The sequence below is a fragment of the Rhinolophus hipposideros genome, assembly GCF_964194185.1.
Source record: "Rhinolophus hipposideros genome assembly, chromosome: 4".
In the NCBI taxonomy this organism is placed as follows: domain Eukaryota; kingdom Metazoa; phylum Chordata; class Mammalia; order Chiroptera; family Rhinolophidae; genus Rhinolophus; species Rhinolophus hipposideros.
In genome coordinates, this window is record NC_138050.1 from 49,138,011 (window position 1) to 49,158,225 (window position 20,215).

Sequence of the window (20,215 nt, forward strand, 5' to 3'; positions counted from 1 at the left end):
CTCTGATCCTTAGCTTATTAAACATGTCCAAATCCTTCAGCTCTTAAAAGCAAAAACAAAGCAATCTTCTTAACTTTCCTCTAGCTAGTACCTCATTTCTTTCTTCCACTTTACAGTTAACTCTCTTAAATAATCTGTTCCTTTCCTGGACTTCCTCATCCCTAGTCATGCCTTATCTCATTGCAGTATAATTTATATCTTACTATTCCTCTGAAAATGCTCTCACCTACATCTCATCTTATTGGACTCTCATGACATTCACTATGAGCTCATTCCATTCAAGTCTTACCCTTGACTTCTGTGATGGCACAACCTTCTGTTCTTTCTCCTCTTTTTTCTTTTCTTACCTTTTCATGTTGATATTTCCCAGAGGTCCAACCTTAGCCCTCTTGTCTCACTTTCATACTTTCCCTGGCAATCTTACCATTCATGGTGGCTTTATATACTGGTGTGTTAATGACTCTAAATCTGTATCTCACTGGGCTTTTCTCCAGATTTTTAGGCCTATATTCCCTTTATCTCTACCTTTTCAAAACTAAACTCCCTTTGTCTTTTTCCACTCAGCATAATTCAAACATGATTACACGCCCTACTTTTTTTTTTTTAACCTCCTGTGACTTCTTATGTAATCTAATTATACTATGATCCACACATTTTAGTATCTAGAAATCAGAGAGCTATTCAACCCTATAATTTGAGTCAGAGCAGGCTTCAGACAGGTTTTAGTTTTGAAGGAGCACACCAGAGATAAGTGAGGGGAAGAACAATTTAGAGAAAGGAAACAAAATATTCCAAGGCATTGAGACCTGAAGGGGTATAACATTTTCTAGGAAGTCATTAGTTCAATTTGCTTAAGGGATATGGTCTGAGTGGGAAATAAGTTTGGAAAAGCAGGTAACACCCTGCATGCTCCTTCCTTCCTCTATATACATTTCTCTTGATTGTGGCCAAACTATTATTTTCAAAATAGTTATGTGATCTTGTTATTCTTCCATATCAAATAATTAAATATTTCCTCTTTACCTTGATAAAGCCCAAATGTATTGTGACATACAAAAGGCTTTTCATGATCTAAGTCTTCCCTTTCAGGCTTCGCCCCATTGTGCCAATTATCTAGAACGACTTGCCTTTACTGAAACAATTCCCTCCACAAACTGACCTCAACCTGCCTTTCCAGACTCATCATCAGTATTGTGCTAAAAGAGGAGTTGAAATCCAAGTCTAAAGGTTTATATGTGCTAGAATAAAATGAAAAACCAAGACTCCAAAGATTATCCAATATTTATGCTTTTGACTCAGATGTAGTATGGCTTTTTATCAGCATTAATGCTAAACTATATTTAGTATTCAAATTAGACAGGATACCATCAGTCAGCTCCCGGGGTGTACCTAATTTGTCACCAGATTCCTGAGCCAAATATATATGGAGATGGGCAAGAATTTCAAGTCACTGCCTGATGTGGAACTGAAATAGGAGCAATGAAAAAAAAAGAACTGGAAATAAGGACATAGAGGAATGCAGTTTTAAACAATGAATTTAAAAATAGCCTTCCATACTGTTCCTTAGTTGTAATAGCTGTAAAGCACTTGACTAAACTGCTAAAAAAAGATAAATTCTAAAAAAAAAAAAAAAAAAAAAAAGCCATCCGTAAGCCAAATGGATGTCTACTGTGTTTCCCTGAAAATAAGACCTACCCGGACAATCATCTCTAATGCATCTTTTGGAGCAAAAATTAATATTCAATATTCACTTATGTAATATAAGACCGGGTATTATATTATGTTATGTTATATTATGTTGTACCCGGTCTTATAGTAAAATAGGACTGGGTCTTATATTATTTTTGCTCCAAAAGACGCATTAGAATTGATTGTCTGGCTAGGTCTTATTTTGGGGGAAACACGGTAGTAGTTTGAATACTACTAAATAGCACATTTTTAGGAAAGAGAGTTATGGATAATTTCTAAAAACTAGCTATTAAAAAGAAGGCCCAATGATACTTTTCCACTTAATCCCAGAAAGGAAAGGAAACTGGTTTCCTATCTTCCTGGTTTTACATATACGGTTAAAATATTATCGGGGCCAGCCCGGTGGCTCCGGCGGTTAGAGCTCTGGGCTCCTAACTCCGAAGGCTGCCGGTGGGCCAGTGAGTTCTCAACCACAAGGTTGCCAGTTCAATTCCTCAAGTCCCACAAGGGATGGTAGAGTCCGCCCCCTGCAACTAAAGATTGAACAGGGCGCCTTGAGCTGAGCTGCCGCTGAGCTCCCAGATGGCTCAGTTGGTTGGAGCGCGTCCTCTCAACCACAAGGTTGCTGGTTCGACTCCCGCAAGGGATGGTGGGTTGCGCCCCCTGTAACTAGCAACTGGCAACTGGACCTGGAACTGAGCTGCACCCTCCACAATTAAGAGTGAAAGGACAACAACTTGACTTGGAGAAAAGTCCTGGAAGTACACACTGTTCCCCAATAAAGTCCTGTTCCCCTTCCCAAATAAAATCTTTTTTTAAAAATCATATTATCCTCAAATGTGAGGATTTTCAAGATGTACTTCTAAAAATTAGAGAGGTAGGTGGTCTGTCAGCTCATCTGAGTTTTTTTTTTTTTATGTTTTACATGAATATGGAAAATTATCTTGGTAAAAGTTTAAGTGGCATATTTGCTTTTTTATGTGTACGGTTTAAGAAAAATTAATACTTCGCTGGATTTCTAATTGGTTTTCCTTTTTTCTTTCTTCTTGTAGAAAAGCAGCATCTGTGATAGCAAAGTACCCACATAAAATAAAGAGTGGAGCAGAAGCTAAGAAATTGGTAAGTTTAATGAGGAGGTTGATCAAAGATTTCACACGTGTACAAATTTGGTGGACTCCCACAAAATTAAATTGACCTCCCTGAATCTGCCTTGACCCACACAAGCAGATTTCTTGGAATAATATTTATTTCAAGCTCAAAGTGTTTTGATTGTGGGAGGAGGTAGATTCAAAAAACTTAAATATATATAATTATAATTTTTGTTCTCTCCTTTCTCCATGTATACATGTACTCACTCTCATTTTCAGCTTGAGTATAGTTCTGAAGAGAGTATGGTGACAGAGTGGTACTAGCATGTCTGGACCCTACCTACCTTTTTCTGATCCCCAGGTACAGGAATTTATGTGAGTTAGTGTTCCCAAAGAGATCTTACCTACTAATAAGCACATGATTATACCCATTTGTATATTATGGGATTTAGCCCTATCTTCTATCATTTCCATAAAGCCCTGTATACCAGTAGTGTCACAATTTCTAGAGGGTCACATCTCTTGGTAATTCGTAATAATATTGCTAAGAATATCCTGGGAAAGTTTACCTATTCATAATTAGATTATTCTCTCTCATCTGAATCTCACTAATGCCTCTTAAGTTCCTTAAACATAAAGACCCCATCTTATTCATGTTTTCTTAAAGATGTCAAACTGACATGGCTTTTGATTAGTCTGATCCATCTAGTTATCACCTTTTTCTGTTGTTTACCCATTTGTGTTTACACAAAAGTCCTCTAGAATTTAGGTATTAATATTTGATTGTTCTTAATATTCTCATGAGATCCTTCAGAGAGTAAACTGTAACTTTTCATATTTTCATCTTTCAGAGTCTGAACATTATCATAAATCTTGTACTTGAGATTGAGTGACAGATTATCCACGTTAGTCGTGTACCACATCTTCGTCTTGAATTTATTACTCAATATGAATCATGCTCTGGTGTATAGGTTTTAAATCCTTTATGCCATAAACAGTTCTCAACATCAGTATATCCTCCCCAAATAGACTAGCCAAGCAAGTGATAAATGCATTAGACTTTAATTCTGAATATCTCTATTGGTGAACTGACCTATTGTTTACCTCAGGAGCCACTTCTGCTTCCATTCTGTTCCCCTTTTCTCACCATTGAATTTCCTTTTTTATGTTGATTGCAAATAGCCTACTCATTTATTGGAGGCAAACTTCTGTCAAGCTCTGATGCACTTCCTCCCAAATCTGAGTTTCTGGTATATCCCAGAAAGAACACAAAAGTACCCAAATTCCTTTTGCATAAGACTGGACTTAATATGAAAATCTCATTAGTCCTTTTCACTATTGTCTTAAAACACACCTATTTTTCTGGTGTATATGAGTACTTGTCAATAATTCTAGAAATCTGAAATTTCTACAATGTATATTTTGCTTTTTATTCTTTAATATTAAGTATAGAAAATAGCCTGGCCTAAATTGCTTTAGGTCAGTATGTATCTTCTGACATAGGAAATGAGAAACCTAAGCAGTTTCACTTTTCAAATCTATTCTGCTTTCTAAATCTTACTCATTTCTATCTGGTGTTTGCTATTTTCAAAACTTGAATATGCATTCATTAGTCTTGGATCACTTATTAAATATTAAATAAATCAAGGATATAGAAGAGTGAAAAAAGGAAAAAAAAACAAACAAAAAAAGAGCAAACAAAGAAACCAAAAAGAATATAGAATAGTGAATTTAGGGCTAAGAGAGAGTAGGAAATAATTGGCACATGTGTTGTTATGCATGTTGAACATTTATAAGTTTGAAAAAGTTCAACCGCTAAAAATCAGAATTGCAAATTAAAACAAGATGCCATATAGTGCCTATTAAACTATCAAGTATAATATGCCATATGGATAAAGATGTGGAAAAACAGGACACTCATTTATTGCTGATCAAAGTGTTAGTTATCTACAGCCTCTCTGAAGGATGATGTGGCAGAATGCTGGAAAATGTACATATCCTTTGTCTCGGCAATTCCACTTTGAGGAATTCATCCTAAGAAAACCAGTAGAGCTCTATGTATGCAAGGATTCATTAGTTCATAACTTTTGAGCACCTATATGCCAGGTATTCATACAGGTGCTAGGACTAAAATTGAAAAGACAGTATCACTGCTCTCTCAGAGCTTATATTCTAGAGCAGTGCTGTCCAATATAGTAACCATGAGCCACATTTGGCTGTTAAGCTCTTGAATGTAGCTAATATGACTGAGGAAATGAAATTTTTATTTTAATTAATGTAAACTTAAATTGTCACGTGGCTGGGGGCTGCCATTTTGGACAGTGCAGTTCTAGAGCAGTGGTTCTTCAGGTGTGGTACCCAGACCAGCAGCATCAGCATCATCTAGGAGCTTGTTAGACGTGCAGTCTGTTTGGTCAGAAATTCTAAGGTAGCATTTGGCATTCCATGTTTTAACATATTCCCCAGCTGATGCTGATGTATGCAAAAGCTTGAGAATCTCTGTTCTAGAGGAAGTTCATGACAGCATTGTTATAATATCAAAAATCGGAAACCATCTAAATGTTCACCTGTAGGGTATTTATTAAGTAAATTATGGTATTTATACAATGATATACTATGCACCCATTAAAGTAATTGTAATTGTATTTATTTGTAGACATGGAAATTTGTTCATGATGTATTTTTAAGTTGAAAAAAACACTTTACAAAACAGTATGATTCTGTTTTTGTAAGAAAAAGTATGTATCTACATATATGGTAACTCTGCTTTTATAGATAAGCAGAATATAAGTCAATATATAGCAGCTATAAGTGGTGATAGGTTATAGTTTAATTTTCGGAGTGATGAAATTAACAAGTGATTTTAAAAATATTTTTCTTTATGCAACTCTATATTTTCTGATTTTTCTACAACCAAAGTTAATTTTAAAAATGCAAGAGTCATTTAGAATAGTTCTATTAGGGCTTCTCCTTTGTCAATCATTTAGGTATTTTATCTTTGGGAGAATATATGTTTCCTGGGGCTCAATTTTCTGTGTCCTGTGTTTCAAAACTGGTTATGTAGCAATCATTTGTTTTTCATTTCTCATTTTGTACTTTTTAGTGATTCGGTAAGAATTATATTTATGTGACTTTTATATTTTTAATTTTCTGTATAGCCTGGAGTAGGAACAAAAATTGCTGAAAAGATTGATGAGTTTTTAGCAACTGGAAAATTGCGTAAACTGGAAAAGGTAAAATTGTAACTTGTTTGCTTATTTGATAATAGTATCTACCTTTAGGGCGACTATTATAGAGCACCATTGCAAGGTGACTAGTGTCACTCTAATGAGACTCGGAAAAGAGAGGAAGGGAGTTTACAGCTTTAAGTCCATTTTAAAAAATAAAATATTAATTAAATGTGAATATTATTTCTATAAAATGTTCACTTATTTTATGTGGCATTTAAGAGACTGTTAGCATATATGAAAGAATTAGCTCTTTATTTTCAGTACCATTCAGAAAGGAGATTATAAACTTTGATTTAAAGATGTTATCTTTTAGAATTTCTATGCTTAAACTCTCCGAAGCATTTTTACGTTTCTGTTGCACTCTGATGATAGTATATCATCAGTATATCATTTCTGGTCTTTTATGAATAAGTCTTTTTAAAGTTTTGGATAAATTAGAGATGAGATATCTTCAGTTGTTCTGCTATTTACCTATAATATAACCACTTAGGTTGTATATGAATACTTCTGTATGGGTTATCCAGGCAAATGTAATGGCTCTTGCAGTCTCTTGGCAGACTAGTGTATTTCCAATAAGATCATTTGAGTCCTCAAAGCATTCCTAAATTATTGTTATGCTTTTTTATTTCATTCAAGATACGGCAGGATGATACGAGTTCATCCATCAATTTCCTAACTCGAGTTACTGGCATTGGGTAAGAACTATTTTTCAAGCAGACACAATAGTAGTGTTGGTTTCATTATTTACGTCAGCCAAACGAAAGTGTATGCTATTTCCCTTCAAAACCCGTTCCTTTCCACGTCTGTGCCTTTGTCCATGCAGCTTGCATAGCTTACATGTCTGAGGCTGGTTCTCCAGATGTTACCTCTGCTGTAAAAGCCCCATCCAAGGCATGAAACCACTTTTGATTTCCCCAGTCAGAAATAATCTCTCCTTCCTCTAAACTCCACTAACACTTGCTCTGTATACATTTTATCATTCCCTCCATATTACGCCTTTTTTGCTGCTCTCAGCGTGATATTTATCTTAAATTGTTAAGCCTTTTTCCATAGCACCTAGCATATTACCTTATGAATTTGAAACAAGCACTCAAGCATTTTTTAATGAAAGAATCTTTATCTTAAAATTTGAACTAAAAAAAAAAATTTGAACTAGCATGAAAGAGGACTTCTTTGAACTGAAATATTAAGGCTGTAATGCTTTACCTAACTCTAATTTTCATGGAATGAGGCTTCTTATTTTTTTATAGGTATATGACAGTCTTTCAAATTTAGGCAACATTTTGATGAAAGTTTCTCTAAAATAGTTTAAATTTTTAAACCTAGTACATTGATAATGAGCTTGACTCCTTGGGGACCCAAGACCATTATAAGATGTCAGTTAGAAGTTGTTTTAAAGAGTATCTGTTATATTATCCTCTTTTTCCAGGCTAGAAAACTAAATACAGAAAGTGAGATAACTATGGCAGAGTCGGAATTAGAACCCATGTCTTTTAACTCCCATTTTAGTTCTATTTCTTCTATGCCACATTGCTTCTTGACATACATATCAGTTTTTGTACCACGCAGATTCCGTACAAAGACTGTCATGCCAATCTCAGTTTAAATATCATCTCAGAGATCTTCCCTCACCATCCAGTCTAAAGTAGGACCTAGCTACTCTGTCATGTAACCCTATTTTAATTCATCTACCTGATAAATTAAAATTTTCTTGTTTGCTTATACACATATATATATATTATATTAATATATATATTATCTCTCTCTAGCACTAGAATGTAAGTAAGACCAGGGTCCTTATTTGTCTTATTCCTGCTGTATTTTCAGCACCTACAAGAGTATCTGGCATATAATAAGCCTTCAAAAAATTTCACTGAATGAACAGTTTTCAAGTGCCTGTATGTTTGTTTTATGAATAAATTACGTGGGCACTATTGACACCTAGCTATTTAGACATCTTTTTCATGCCCAAGTTCATGGTAGTCTTTCTAGATTGAAGCTTCAAGAATTCTTCTCTTTGAATGAAATGAAACATTACCAAAGTAACCATGCAACGTTTTAGCAGGTCTTGTTTAGCTCAATAGTAACTCTGTGTTTGAAAAGAGAAGGCATAATTGGTTATTTGTTACAAGGATCCCAAGTTTCATTTGATATTGAGATAATGCTTTTCTTTCTTTGTAGTCCATCTGCTGCAAGGAAGTTTGTAGATGAAGGAATTAAAACATTAGAAGGTGAGTATGTATAACGGGTCAATATTATTCCAGATTAAATATGGGCCTGAAGAACCATTTAGGCTCTAACAAACTAGAACTTGAAAAACCCTGTCTCAATTAGTACATACAAATGATAAGATTTCTTTTTAACTCTACAGTAAACAATAGATATAAAGAGTAGTTTATAGTCCCATCTTAAATATATTTATGTTTATAACTCAGAAGAAAATGAAGAGTAAGAAGTGGCTCTTCAGTTTTAAGGCAATGATTTCATTTGTGGATTTTTAGATGATTTAAATTGCCTTTGTTTCTTTAATAAAATTTTAAACAACAAAGCCCTACACATTCATCTTAAAAGCCAAGTCATGTATATTGAGAAAGATGCTTAAGAGGTTTGTAATGCTTATTAAGTGAATTTTTGCTTTCAAAGAAGTGATAAAAATAGACCCTAAGTAATTATGAAACACTTTTCTTAAACTTAACATAACAATCCTTTAAATATAATTTATTTCTTCATATGTTTCAAGGGTATATTATATATATATAGATGGATTCCTTATAGTAGTACATCTGTGGCATTTGGGGTTTAATATTTGTGGTTTCAGCTACTTACAAGCAACCCAAATGGTTAGATGGACATGTTTTAGAGACTGACCTGGATTTAAATCCAGTCTCCACCACTTTATTAGAATGAATGACTGTGGCGTTTCACTTCTCATCTATAAAATGGTATCATAATTTCTGCTTCATACGATTTAATGAAGTAATGTATGTAACGCATTTAGTAGAGTGCTTGGTTCCTAGTAAGTACTGAAAAATAGTAGGTGACTCTTAAGAGGCATGATTAATTAGTAATTACTAAGAATATGTGTGAGCCACGTGGCTAGAGAATGAACTCTACCACGTCTTAGAGTTTGTGCTTTTCTGCTTGTGGCATATATAGTTTATCTGAGTGAAATATTGAATAAAAGGGTCAAAACTTTGTTTCTCAAAAGTATTCAGTCACATCCTTGGGAGTGTCAAGGATCACATTATTTCACGGTTCACAGATATATAATAACTTGATATATCTACGAGTATATATAACAAATTCAATATTCCTGTTTCATTTTTAGTCATGTACTTTAGTGTTTTCTGTGTACACACAACTATGAGAAATATTAAGTGCTCCATGTGTAATAAAGTTGCTTATTTTTCTCCATTTTATATTTCCAGAGAGAATTTATAAGGATGATTATAGGAATTGCTTTTGAAGCACGCTACCTTGCTGTTTCTTTAACAAGGCTTACTCCTGTACTCATGCCCAATAAAAGAGCAACATCCAAATGGAACTAAGTCACTTTTAGGTTTAAGATATGATGTTATGATATGACAGCTTTTTAAATTAAAAAATGAGGAGAGTACCTCTCCTTTCAATAGTATTTTTAGCAGTGCCTGTGCAAATCGGTACTCAATAAATACTAACTGAATGAAGGATTGAATGAACAAATGAACAATATGAATGAACTTACTTATAATACATTCAGAAGCTGTGGTTACTACTGCTGCTATTAACCATAAATTAAGCAATATAGATTTTTATAAGGCTGCATTTTCCTATAGTCAGTGAAATTTGTTATGATCTTGGTATGTTTACTATTCCATATAACTATAATTGAAATTTTGATTCAGCAAACAAAATGATCATGAAATAACTGCTAGGTTTTACTACATTGATTTGAAGAGTCACTTTTATCTAATTCTTAATATCTGAAATTTTTTTTCATTGTCTTTTCAAAGTCATTTCAGTATATTTTCCAGGTAGTTCTTTGTAAAAGGGATCACTGAATTTAGCATTTTTTCCAGAAATGTTTAAATTAGCACTTTAATTTTTTTAATCTTCTATACAGATCTCAGAAAAAATGAAGATAAATTGAACCATCATCAGCGAATTGGACTGAAGTAAGATAGCAAATTTTCTTTTGAAACTTGAGATGTAAAAGTTTTATAGCCATTTTTTCCATACATCATAATAAAAGTTAGCTGAACACAACCCTTTTGTTTTCTATTCAGAAATGCTAAGATTTGTTGTAGACTCCTATAAAGAATCTGCTTATATTTATAGGTTTTGTTATTGCCTTCCAGTTGGTTTGCTTTTGTCAGTATTTCCCTCATTCTCTTGACTTTAGGAGGAAACTTCCTCTGAAAACACATAGCCTGAGTGCATCAGTCAGTCAGCGGGTGTTGATTTTATGCTTACATTGTACAAAGTGCTGTCCTGGGTATGGAGTAAGGATGGAAACAGGCTCAGTGTAGCCCTTAAGAAGTTTAGAGTCTACCTAAGAAAGTAGGACATGAACATGAAACACTAAATTTAAATAAAAAGAAAAGAAAGAAGAAAACTTCAAACACCTAAATAACAGGAAAGGAATAGCTAGTAGGCATGTTGTATATCAGCATCAGCTATTATTTTGTATGCCAAAATAATCTGGAACCCCCTTTCTAATCGATTATTTAAAATATGTAGTGCATAAGCTATGTACATGTGTAAGCATATATCTCCTCTAGTCTTACATAGTCTTGTTGGTGATTCAGTCCTGTTGATACCTTACCATAATATTTTTAAACTTATACTGCCTTTCCAAAACTTTGAGCCAGTAAGAGACCAGGATAGTATAGTTCTCACTTTCTTTGCCTTTATATAGTAAATAGAAATCTTCTGAAGATCTTGGTTGTTGTGAGAACTTGGTTGTTGTGTTGGTTTTGACAGGTGCTTTATTCTCAGATGTTATTTCATACTGAGATAATATTTTTATAACAATGTTATTGAAGTAGAAGTCATATACCACGATAAAATTCACCCGTTTAAAGTATACAATTCAGTGGCTTTAGTATATTCACAGAGTTGTACAACGATCACTACAGTCAATTTTAGAATATTTCTGTTATCCCAAAAAGAGCCCATACCCATTGGCAATCACTCCTCATTTCACTCCACCCCTACCCCCCAGCTGCTGGCAACCACTAATCTACTTTCTGTGTCTACAGATTTGTGTATTCTGGACATTTCATATAAATTAAATTATACAATAGGCGGTCTTTTGTGAGTGGCTTCTTTCACTTAGCATAATGTTGTCTGTATTCATCCATGTAGGATGCTACTAGGATAATATTTTAAAATACGATAATTTTGCAAGATTTAAGAACAATAAACTGTAACCCCTTGACTTGCCAATAGGAAGCAGTCTAATTTGGAAAGATACTAGCTTAAATATATTTATTTACTCTTGGTATATGAATGTGAAGTTTATAAATAAGTTTAATGGAGTCTCTGGATTATCACAAAAGATGACACTTTAGGATTTTGATCCAAGTTAAAAATAAACCTCCCACCCCCACCCCATTTTACTGTTGTCTTCTTAATAAATTTTAATCTTGATTTTTGAATGTCTAGTGCAAGGACACTTGATATGATAGGCAATTTAATTTTTAAGAAGATTTGAATGTCACAAAAATCTTTGTCTATTTATTCTGTCTTTATAGATATTTTGAGGACTTTGAGAAAAGAATTCCTCGTGAAGAGATGTTACAAATGCAAGTAAGAGTGTGCTTAATTGTATTCTTTAATTAGAATTGAGACTTTCACTTGGTGAAGAGCCATTTTTAGAATAATGACTTAATTTTTCTTCTATTAGGATATCGTACTAAATGAAGTTGAAAAAGTGGATTCTGAGTACATTGCCACAGTCTGTGGCAGTTTCAGACGAGGTAACATACTTACTAATCTTAGGTTTTTCATATCTTGATGTTAAAATTGCCTAATATATATGAAAAACATGGATTAAAAAGATATAATTTGTATTACTTATAGATTTATTAAGATCCAGTAGTTTTAGCTAGATTTATTTGTATATAGATGGAGACATGTATGGAAAATTTGAGGAAATTCATACTGAATTTATTACAGAATGATAATGGCTAATTTTAATAAAAATTTATAAAATAATTTTAGGCATGTTAAAATACTAATGGTTAGATGCTAGTGAAGCTGTGGGTAGTTTTTTTTGTTTGTTTTAGTTTTTGTATTTTCTCAGTTTTATATTATGGATCTAAGAATAATATCTCAGAAGCACCAGTTCAAAACCAATTCTCATAACAACCAGGTTCTGTGGCTCTCCATTTACTATGTGAATATGAGCAAAGTGAGAATCACATAATCATAGTCCCTTACTGGCTCAAAATTTTGGAAGGGTAATATAACTTTAAAAATATTAGTTTTAAAAATTGGAATAGAAAAGAAACAAACAAAAAAATTGGAATAGAAAAACTTTATTTAAAAATTTTAGAATAGATATCTGACTGCATCTCTGGCCACCTCTGGAGTTTTGCTTAGGAAGTAGGTGATGGGCTACCAGAAATTATCTCGGTAGCTGCTGTAAGAGTCTAGAGTTGAGGAGAGGAAAGAACTAAATCCATAACTGCTGATAAGTAGAAAGAACATTGGATAGGGCCAAAAGACCTGGGTTCTCAGGCCAATCTATCACTATATGATTTTTTAATCTTTATTAAATTTATTGGAGTGACTTTGATTAGTAAAATTATATAGGTTTCATTATTTCTATAATACATCATCTATATATTGCACTGTGTGTTCACCACCAAGAGTCAGTTCTTCCATCACCATATATTTGACCCCCTTTACTGTCTTCTACCAGCCCCCTCCCGACCTTTACCTTCTGGTAACCACTGAACTATTGTCTGTATCTATGAGTTTTTGTTTCTTTGTTTGTCTTGTTTGTTGCTTTCAGTTTTATATACCACATAATGAGTGAAGGCATATGGTTCTCGACTTTTTCTGTCTGACTTATTTTGCTTAGCATGATAATCTCAAGATCCATCCATGTTGTTCTAAATGGCAGTATTTCATCTTTTCTTATAGCTGAGTAATATTCCATTGTATATATGTACCAGATCTTCTTTATCTAGTCATCTGTCCAAGGACACATTTGTTGTTTCCCTCTCTTAGCCACTGTGAATGATGCTACGGTGAATATAGATGTGCATTTATCTTTAGGGATAAATATTTTCAGATTTTTTGAGGTAGATACCGGGGTCATATGGTAATTCTGTTCTTAATTTTTTGAGGAGCTTTCGTACTGTTTTCCATAGGTATTATACCATTTTACATTCCCATCAGCAGTGTATGAAGGTACTTTTTCTCCACAGGCTCTCCAACACTTATGATTACTTGGCTTGTTGATAATAGCCATTCTAACAGATGTAAGGTGGTATCTCATTGTGGTTTTGATTTGTATTTCCTTAATAGCTATTATCACTATATGATTTTAATTTAAGTTTGTCTCTCCGCATCCTATTTTCCATTTGCAAAATGAGAGGACTAAAATTAACCTGTTGTTCAAGTCTGTCTGTGCACCAGATATACCTAGGAAGTTTAAATAATATATACACATTGCTGTACCCTGCTACAAACCTACTAAATAAGAATCTCCTTGGGTGGGGCCTTTGAATCTATATTTTCAAAATATAGACCGTCATGTACAGCAAGCCACATGCATGAATATGACAACCTTTCTGGATATGACAACCTTTCTGGATTTCTATATTTTTATTTTATTTTTACTTTTATTATTGAGTAGGTTATATGGTTACATGCTTTCATATAAAAATGATATACAGGGAGAAGGCTCTCTTCTACCCTGTACCTGTTGACTCTCTTCCCTCCCTCCTTACTGTCTCATTAATAACTACTTTCTTATGTTTTCTTTCCATGTTTCTGCATGTAAATGTGAATGTACATTCTTGGTTTCCTTCTTTCTTCTCTTTCACAAAGGTAATATTAGGTTGGTGCAAAAGTAATTGCAGCTTAAAAAGTTAAAAATAATTGCAAAAACCGCAATTACTTTTGCACCAACCTAATATAATACATACACAGTACTGTGTACCTTACGTTTTTCATGAAAAATACATCCTGGAGATCTTTCCACATCAGTATATAGAAAGCTCCTTATTTTTTATAGCTGCATAACATTCGATCACGTGGATGCGCCATAGTTTATCTAATCCTCGATTAATGGCCCCTCGGATTGTTTCTTGTTTACTTTTTGCTCAAATAGTTTGTTTTTGTTTTTTAAATAGATAGAGTAATACATTTCTGGTGGTAGGTAGATGGTGGAAGACACTCAGCTTTTAGGAGAAAGAAATGAGAAGAAAAGACAATAAATTTTTTTTGTTAAAATAATTTCCATGAATGTCCTGGGATCAGCACAAATTCAATCTAGTCTTCTTTATGTTTAAGTATCTGGTTAAAGATTATTGATGTATTGATCATGATCCAGAGACACTGCAGGATCTTCAGTGACCAACAGTATATTTTTTATATATTATACTTACAAAAATGAAAAGAGAGGCAATAAACAGAATTATTTGATGCCAGCTGTGTGCCAGGTACTATTCCAGATGCTTTTACATATGTTCTTACTTGCACAATGGCCTACAAAGTAGTTTTTAGTAGTTTGCACACAAGGAAATGGAGGTCTAGAGGAATATACTCTTCATTTACAATACTGAAAAAAAAAGGCATTTAACGTAGAAAAAAAATCCATGTAAATAGAGACAAAATTTCATGGTGTTATAGTAAAAGAAAGGTTTAATTAACTATCTAATTTGCCTGAAGTTAGATGGTTTTAGAGTGGAGATCAAAATGAAAGCCTAAGTCATTATAAGGTGCTGTGTTCTTATCCGTGATACCATAATAGTAATTTTTACCAATATTCATTAAATAAGTTCAATCATAAGAATTGAAATATTTTCTGATTAAACTTTATACACAGCATATTGTCTAATTTGATATTTTTAGATATGTAATATTTATAGATGTATTTTAAAGCTATTTTTAAATGCTTTTACTCATTAACAAATACTTAGCTGCATTTTTAATACATTAAATTAACCAATTGTGTGCAATTTCTAATTCCAATTACTGTTTTTATACCGGATTCTGCTGTTTTCATCAATTTACCTGAATAGTTGGACTGAAAATTGAAATCTTTTAACTAATTATAAATATGAAGCACAGTGAAATAGAAAGTTAGGCTGTAAGAAGTAAGGCTCTTCTATGTGTGTCATCACCTTGGTTCTGTGTTTGCCCAATAGACAAATTTACCTGAAGAATTCCATACATCTTCTTTGTTGTCATAGGGGCAGAGTCCAGTGGTGACATGGACGTTCTCCTGACGCATCCAAGCTTTACCTCTGAGTCAACCAAACAGGTACCTCAGAATTTATAATCAATGGAATCAGTCTTACATAGCAGTGAGTATCATTTTCTAAATTATAGTTTGTTATTTTCAGGATAAGTGTTTTTTTAATCTTTATGAAAAGTCAATTGAAATGTTTCATACTGATTGAATTCTGTGAAAGGCAAAATAAGTTGTTGAAAGGAACACATGTTTTCCCACATGGAATTGGGAGGACAGTCTAACATTTGAAAGAAATGAAATTTAGTAAAACATTTCCAGAATTATTGTCTATCATAGATATTTTAGATATTTAGTATGATATTTAGGTTTTCATTGAAGGAATATTTTCTATTAAAAATACTATATTATAAAACTACCTCACAAAGGTAAACGTTTTTGATTTTGTAATATATACCTTTTAAAAATGAAGCAGTTAACTTTTTGATTTAATGAAACAGATAAACTCAAATGATGGGTTTTTTTTGGGTGTATCATGATATTGGCGAAAGACAGTGGTATCTAAAAATAAGTTTCATTTGATAAGTTGAATTTTCTGTTAGAAGAAATATGTACCTACTCAGAACATAGGACATCACTAGGCATTTCTCTACAGATAATCAGAAAACTCATGTTAAAAATGTTTTCTTGCCATAACAGAGTAATTGTTCTTTTTCTTATTCCCTAATTATGATTCTACAGCCAAAGCTGTTACATCGTGTTGTGGAACAGTTACAAAAGGTCCATTTTATTACAGATACTCTGTCAAAAGGTGAAACAAAATTCATGGTAAGTACTCGCTTGAGTTAACACATCTGAAAAAAAAAAACCTTAAAGATTGTTCGGTACTAACTCTGGGTGGTGAGCACACAATGTGATATATAGATGATGTATTACAGAATTGTACACTTGAAACTTATGTAACTTTACTAGCCATTGTCACCCCAATAAATTTTAATTAAAAAAATAAAGATTGTTCAGTAACTGTTCTGGGTGTGTGACCTCACTGTAGCTTAATATTACAGTCTAAATATCCATGAGTCCTTAGAGAAGAAGAATTAGCAGGATGCTAATCTCAGAATATTTTAGTAAAGAATTTTTTTTTTTAAATTCCCCACTCGTAAATAATCTCTGCCATCGGAATAGATCACTAGACATACTCTATTTTTAAAATATCCATAATGACTTTGACATATAACTTTTTCCCTAAACTAGCAAGTGTTTTTATATTCTCTGACTCAGAATTCTTCAATGAGATTAGAATTATTTGAAGAGTATTAATCTATTATAACACCAAAGAAAGAAAAGGAATCAAAGTATGTGATAGAATACACAGAGGAAGAAACATGTTATGTGGAATGATAAGTAGGGGAGTTAATAGTGGGGGACACTTGCAGATATTTTCAAAGTGAAACCCATCGTGATGAACTATCAAAACTGTCATCCTAGGGAATTAAGATTCAAGACAAATGCCAAATGGATTATAAGCATATTAATAAATAGTCCTATGTAAAATCCAACAGGAAGGCAAATAGAAATCTAGGACTAAGGTAATAAAGGCTTTCTTTTATGCTACTGCTCACTTAAATACATCATTTGGATCTCTTTTCTCTGTGCCCCCTCCTTTTCACAAGTTAGATGACTGAAAGGAAAGAGACTGTGCTTTTGAAGAGTGGACATGCTAGAATTAGCAAATCTCAATAAATAAATTTGACAGTTTTAACTCAAAGTAGAAGATGGTTGAGATAATTGACATATCTCATTCAGCAAGTAGAATGGTGGTTGCCAGGGCCTGTGGGGAGGGAGAAGTGGGGAGTTAGTGTTTATGGGTACAGAATTTCATTTGAGGAAGATGAAAAAAGTTCTGGAGATAGATGGTGGTGATAGTTGTACAACAATGTGAGTATACATAATACCAGAACTGCACACTTAAAAATTGTTAAAATGGAAATTTTTTTGTTACATACATGTAATCATGCAAAAAAATCACGTGCTTAAATCCAGCCTGGTGATTTTAATGAGCTATGGAAGTGTATGGCCTAAGTTGGTCACACTTTATCAATGTTTTACTTTGGGGAAGGTAAAAATAAAAATTCTAGTAAGTCTTTGGGAACTAAATCTATGATCTGTTCTCCTGAATCTGTCAGATTTTGAGCTCTTTCTCTATGCCTATAGTATATATACACATGAGATCTTATTTGAAATAGGGTTTATAAATGCTCCATGAGCACCCTTTTTAAATTTAGATTGATTTTTTTAATTCACTCAAAATGAATGTGCATAAATTTTACATTTAAGAACATTCAATCAGATAAAATCCTAAAAATAATATGAGCTAGACAAGTTGGATATTTGTTTCATAGTAAGAGGGTGTCATTGTATGCCTGGGCAAATTCTGGCCACCCCTTCTGGCCTAACGCTCCTCCAATCGTCATCTCTGTGAGAGGCACTGGGACTCCCTACTGGGGAAGTGCACCAACTGCTGTCAGAATTAGCAACCAGGAAGTTGTTTACACAATGCAATAGCAGAAGCATTTTTTTACAGTCTGAACAGTCTTTTGCTGATGCTCAAAGAGAGATCCAGAGGAAAAACCAACAGAGGCTGTAGTAACCAGCTAGCAAAAATACAAGGAAAAATTACAAGCCGATGGGCTGGGTGTAACCCGAAAAGGAAAGGTGGGTAGCCAAGTATGTGTGAACATTACTGACACTGGTGTAATTGTGTTATCCTAGTAGCTACTCAATCAAGAAAAAGAGAAGACTCTTACCTAGGAAGTGCATGGGCAGCCAAATCCCAGTGACTGCTAAGCGTAGGCAGGTTTAGACATTATTGTATATGATGTGAAAGAACAAAATGGTGAGAATGAGTGTCAGTAGGACAAGAAGGTGTATTTAGTCAATTCAGCAAATATGTATTAAGCACCTACTACATTCCAGGCATTGTTCTAGGAGGTTGGGATATATCAGTGAATTTAAGTAGAACTTATATTTTCGGAGTGTGAGAAGGGACTGATAGTTAACAATAAACAGAATAAACAGGTCAATTATATAGTATGTTATGTGAAGATAATAAGTACTATTTTTAAAAAAGAAAGGGGGAGCAGAGTATGGGGAGATGGGCGTGCAGGAGACAGTATTAAATAGTATTGTATGCTCAGAGTCAGCCTCACTGAGAAGATGAGACTTGGGGAAAAGACTTGAGGCAAGGGGTTTAGCCTAAGCACACACCTGGAGATACAGTAGCCAGGCACGAGTTGGAGCTATGACCCTAAGTGCATGGACATTAGCGGAAATAGCCAAAGAAGTTAAGATCTCTCAGTTTCTGAAAGGAAATTGGCTGCAAAGTGAATTCAGTTTATAAGGTAGAATAAACCATTCTCATTCCATATCCACTTGATTTCAAAATCTCTTGTTGCTATAACCACTGACTAAATAGTTTTATGAGACTGAGCACTACCTACTGCACTAATAAGGCACCTTAAATAGTTTTAAAGATAAGACCATTCGTGTGTTTTTCAAGTTACCTTAAAAACATAAATTCCTTTAATAGTAATCAAACCTTAGGAAAGCCAGGGTTATTCCAAATCTTGTAAAATTATGGTCTTTGGATAATTGAGCTATTCTTTCTGTGAATATAATAGCATTTGGAAGAAAAAAACAATTTCCTCTGCATTTAGATGCCTGTTTGCTTTATGTCTGAAGAGTACCCTTCAAATTTTAGCATTTTGTGCAAGTTTGGCCTTGGATGTTTTTCTGTGAAATATCTGCAGTAAGGATTCAAGGGACAATAGAAGATACCTTGACCACCCTGAGGAAATGAGAGCGGCTTTATTTCAGACACTTAGCATGAAGCTACCTAATTGAAATGCCAAACAAAACTAATCCACTAATCTAATAAAGAATTTACAATAATACAGAGAAATTCTTTAACATTAACACTTCAGAAAAGTCCAGGAAATAAAATTTGCCTTGAGGAAAGGAACAAAGCCATTAAATAAAATCCTATTACTGATGTGACAAATGGCGAGATCATTGCCTGTGGCATCCAAACACCCATATCCGCAAGGTAATACCTCATAGTAATTCCAGATGGAAGTCATCTCTGATCCATTTGAAGGTTGAGTTGGAACTTGTTAATGCCTAAGAAGGTAGGTTTCATATTTTGAAAATAAACTGGTTTCATTAATCTTTCAGCCATAGGACAGCTAAAGAAAATACCCATTGTGAATTTCAGATTTCTATGTTGTTGAACAAAAAGTATGGCTTTTAGTGACATGTGTACCAATGAGACTACTTTTTAGGACCAGAAGCCTGTCACTTGTGTATTTTTGTTAGAATGTGGCATTTGAAACTTTTATTTTGAAATTTGGTGATGTTTATAGCTCTTTTTACATATTTAGACGTTGCTGACTAATCCAGAATTTTTGCCCATTTTTCTGGAAAAGGAAAAGTTAAAACAAAAAACAGACCTTGATAATATCTGTTTGAAAACTGTGTGGAAGTGTAATGAAAACTCACCTATAGAGAAGGAAGCAAACAAATGATCCTCTAATTTTCTTTTAAAATTTTCTTATCTTTCATCTCTATCTTATAATTTCTGGGAGATTTCCTCAATTTCAAACTCTTGTACTTCTGCTGTCAGATTTTTTATTTGATTTAAACCTTTTCCCTGAGTGTTCTTTTTCTGCCCATATTTCATGGACGGAACATCTACTCTTACTTGAGAATATTACTGATAGCTGTTTTGTTATTTGCTTTCT

At 33.6% G+C, this 20,215-nt stretch overlaps 1 protein-coding gene across 2 annotated transcripts in view; it reads left to right on the forward strand.

Annotated features, from left to right (window-relative positions):
- The window catches only part of POLB (DNA polymerase beta), a 29,435-nt gene that overhangs the window by 2,937 nt on the left and 6,283 nt on the right, over positions 1-20,215 (forward strand). For both annotated transcript variants that reach the window (XR_013993251.1, XM_081046997.1), the window contains exons 3-11: positions 2,742-2,808; positions 5,936-6,010; positions 6,644-6,702; positions 8,189-8,238; positions 10,110-10,161; positions 11,743-11,797; positions 11,895-11,967; positions 15,418-15,488; positions 16,158-16,244. Coding sequence is in view for 1 of the 2 variants with exons in the window: in XM_081046997.1 (XP_080903123.1) it covers positions 2,742-2,808; positions 5,936-6,010; positions 6,644-6,702; positions 8,189-8,238; positions 10,110-10,161; positions 11,743-11,797; positions 11,895-11,967; positions 15,418-15,488; positions 16,158-16,244 (589 nt within the window). In the remaining variant the exon portion in view is untranslated. The remainder of the gene's footprint in view (positions 1-2,741; positions 2,809-5,935; positions 6,011-6,643; positions 6,703-8,188; positions 8,239-10,109; positions 10,162-11,742; positions 11,798-11,894; positions 11,968-15,417; positions 15,489-16,157; positions 16,245-20,215) is intronic.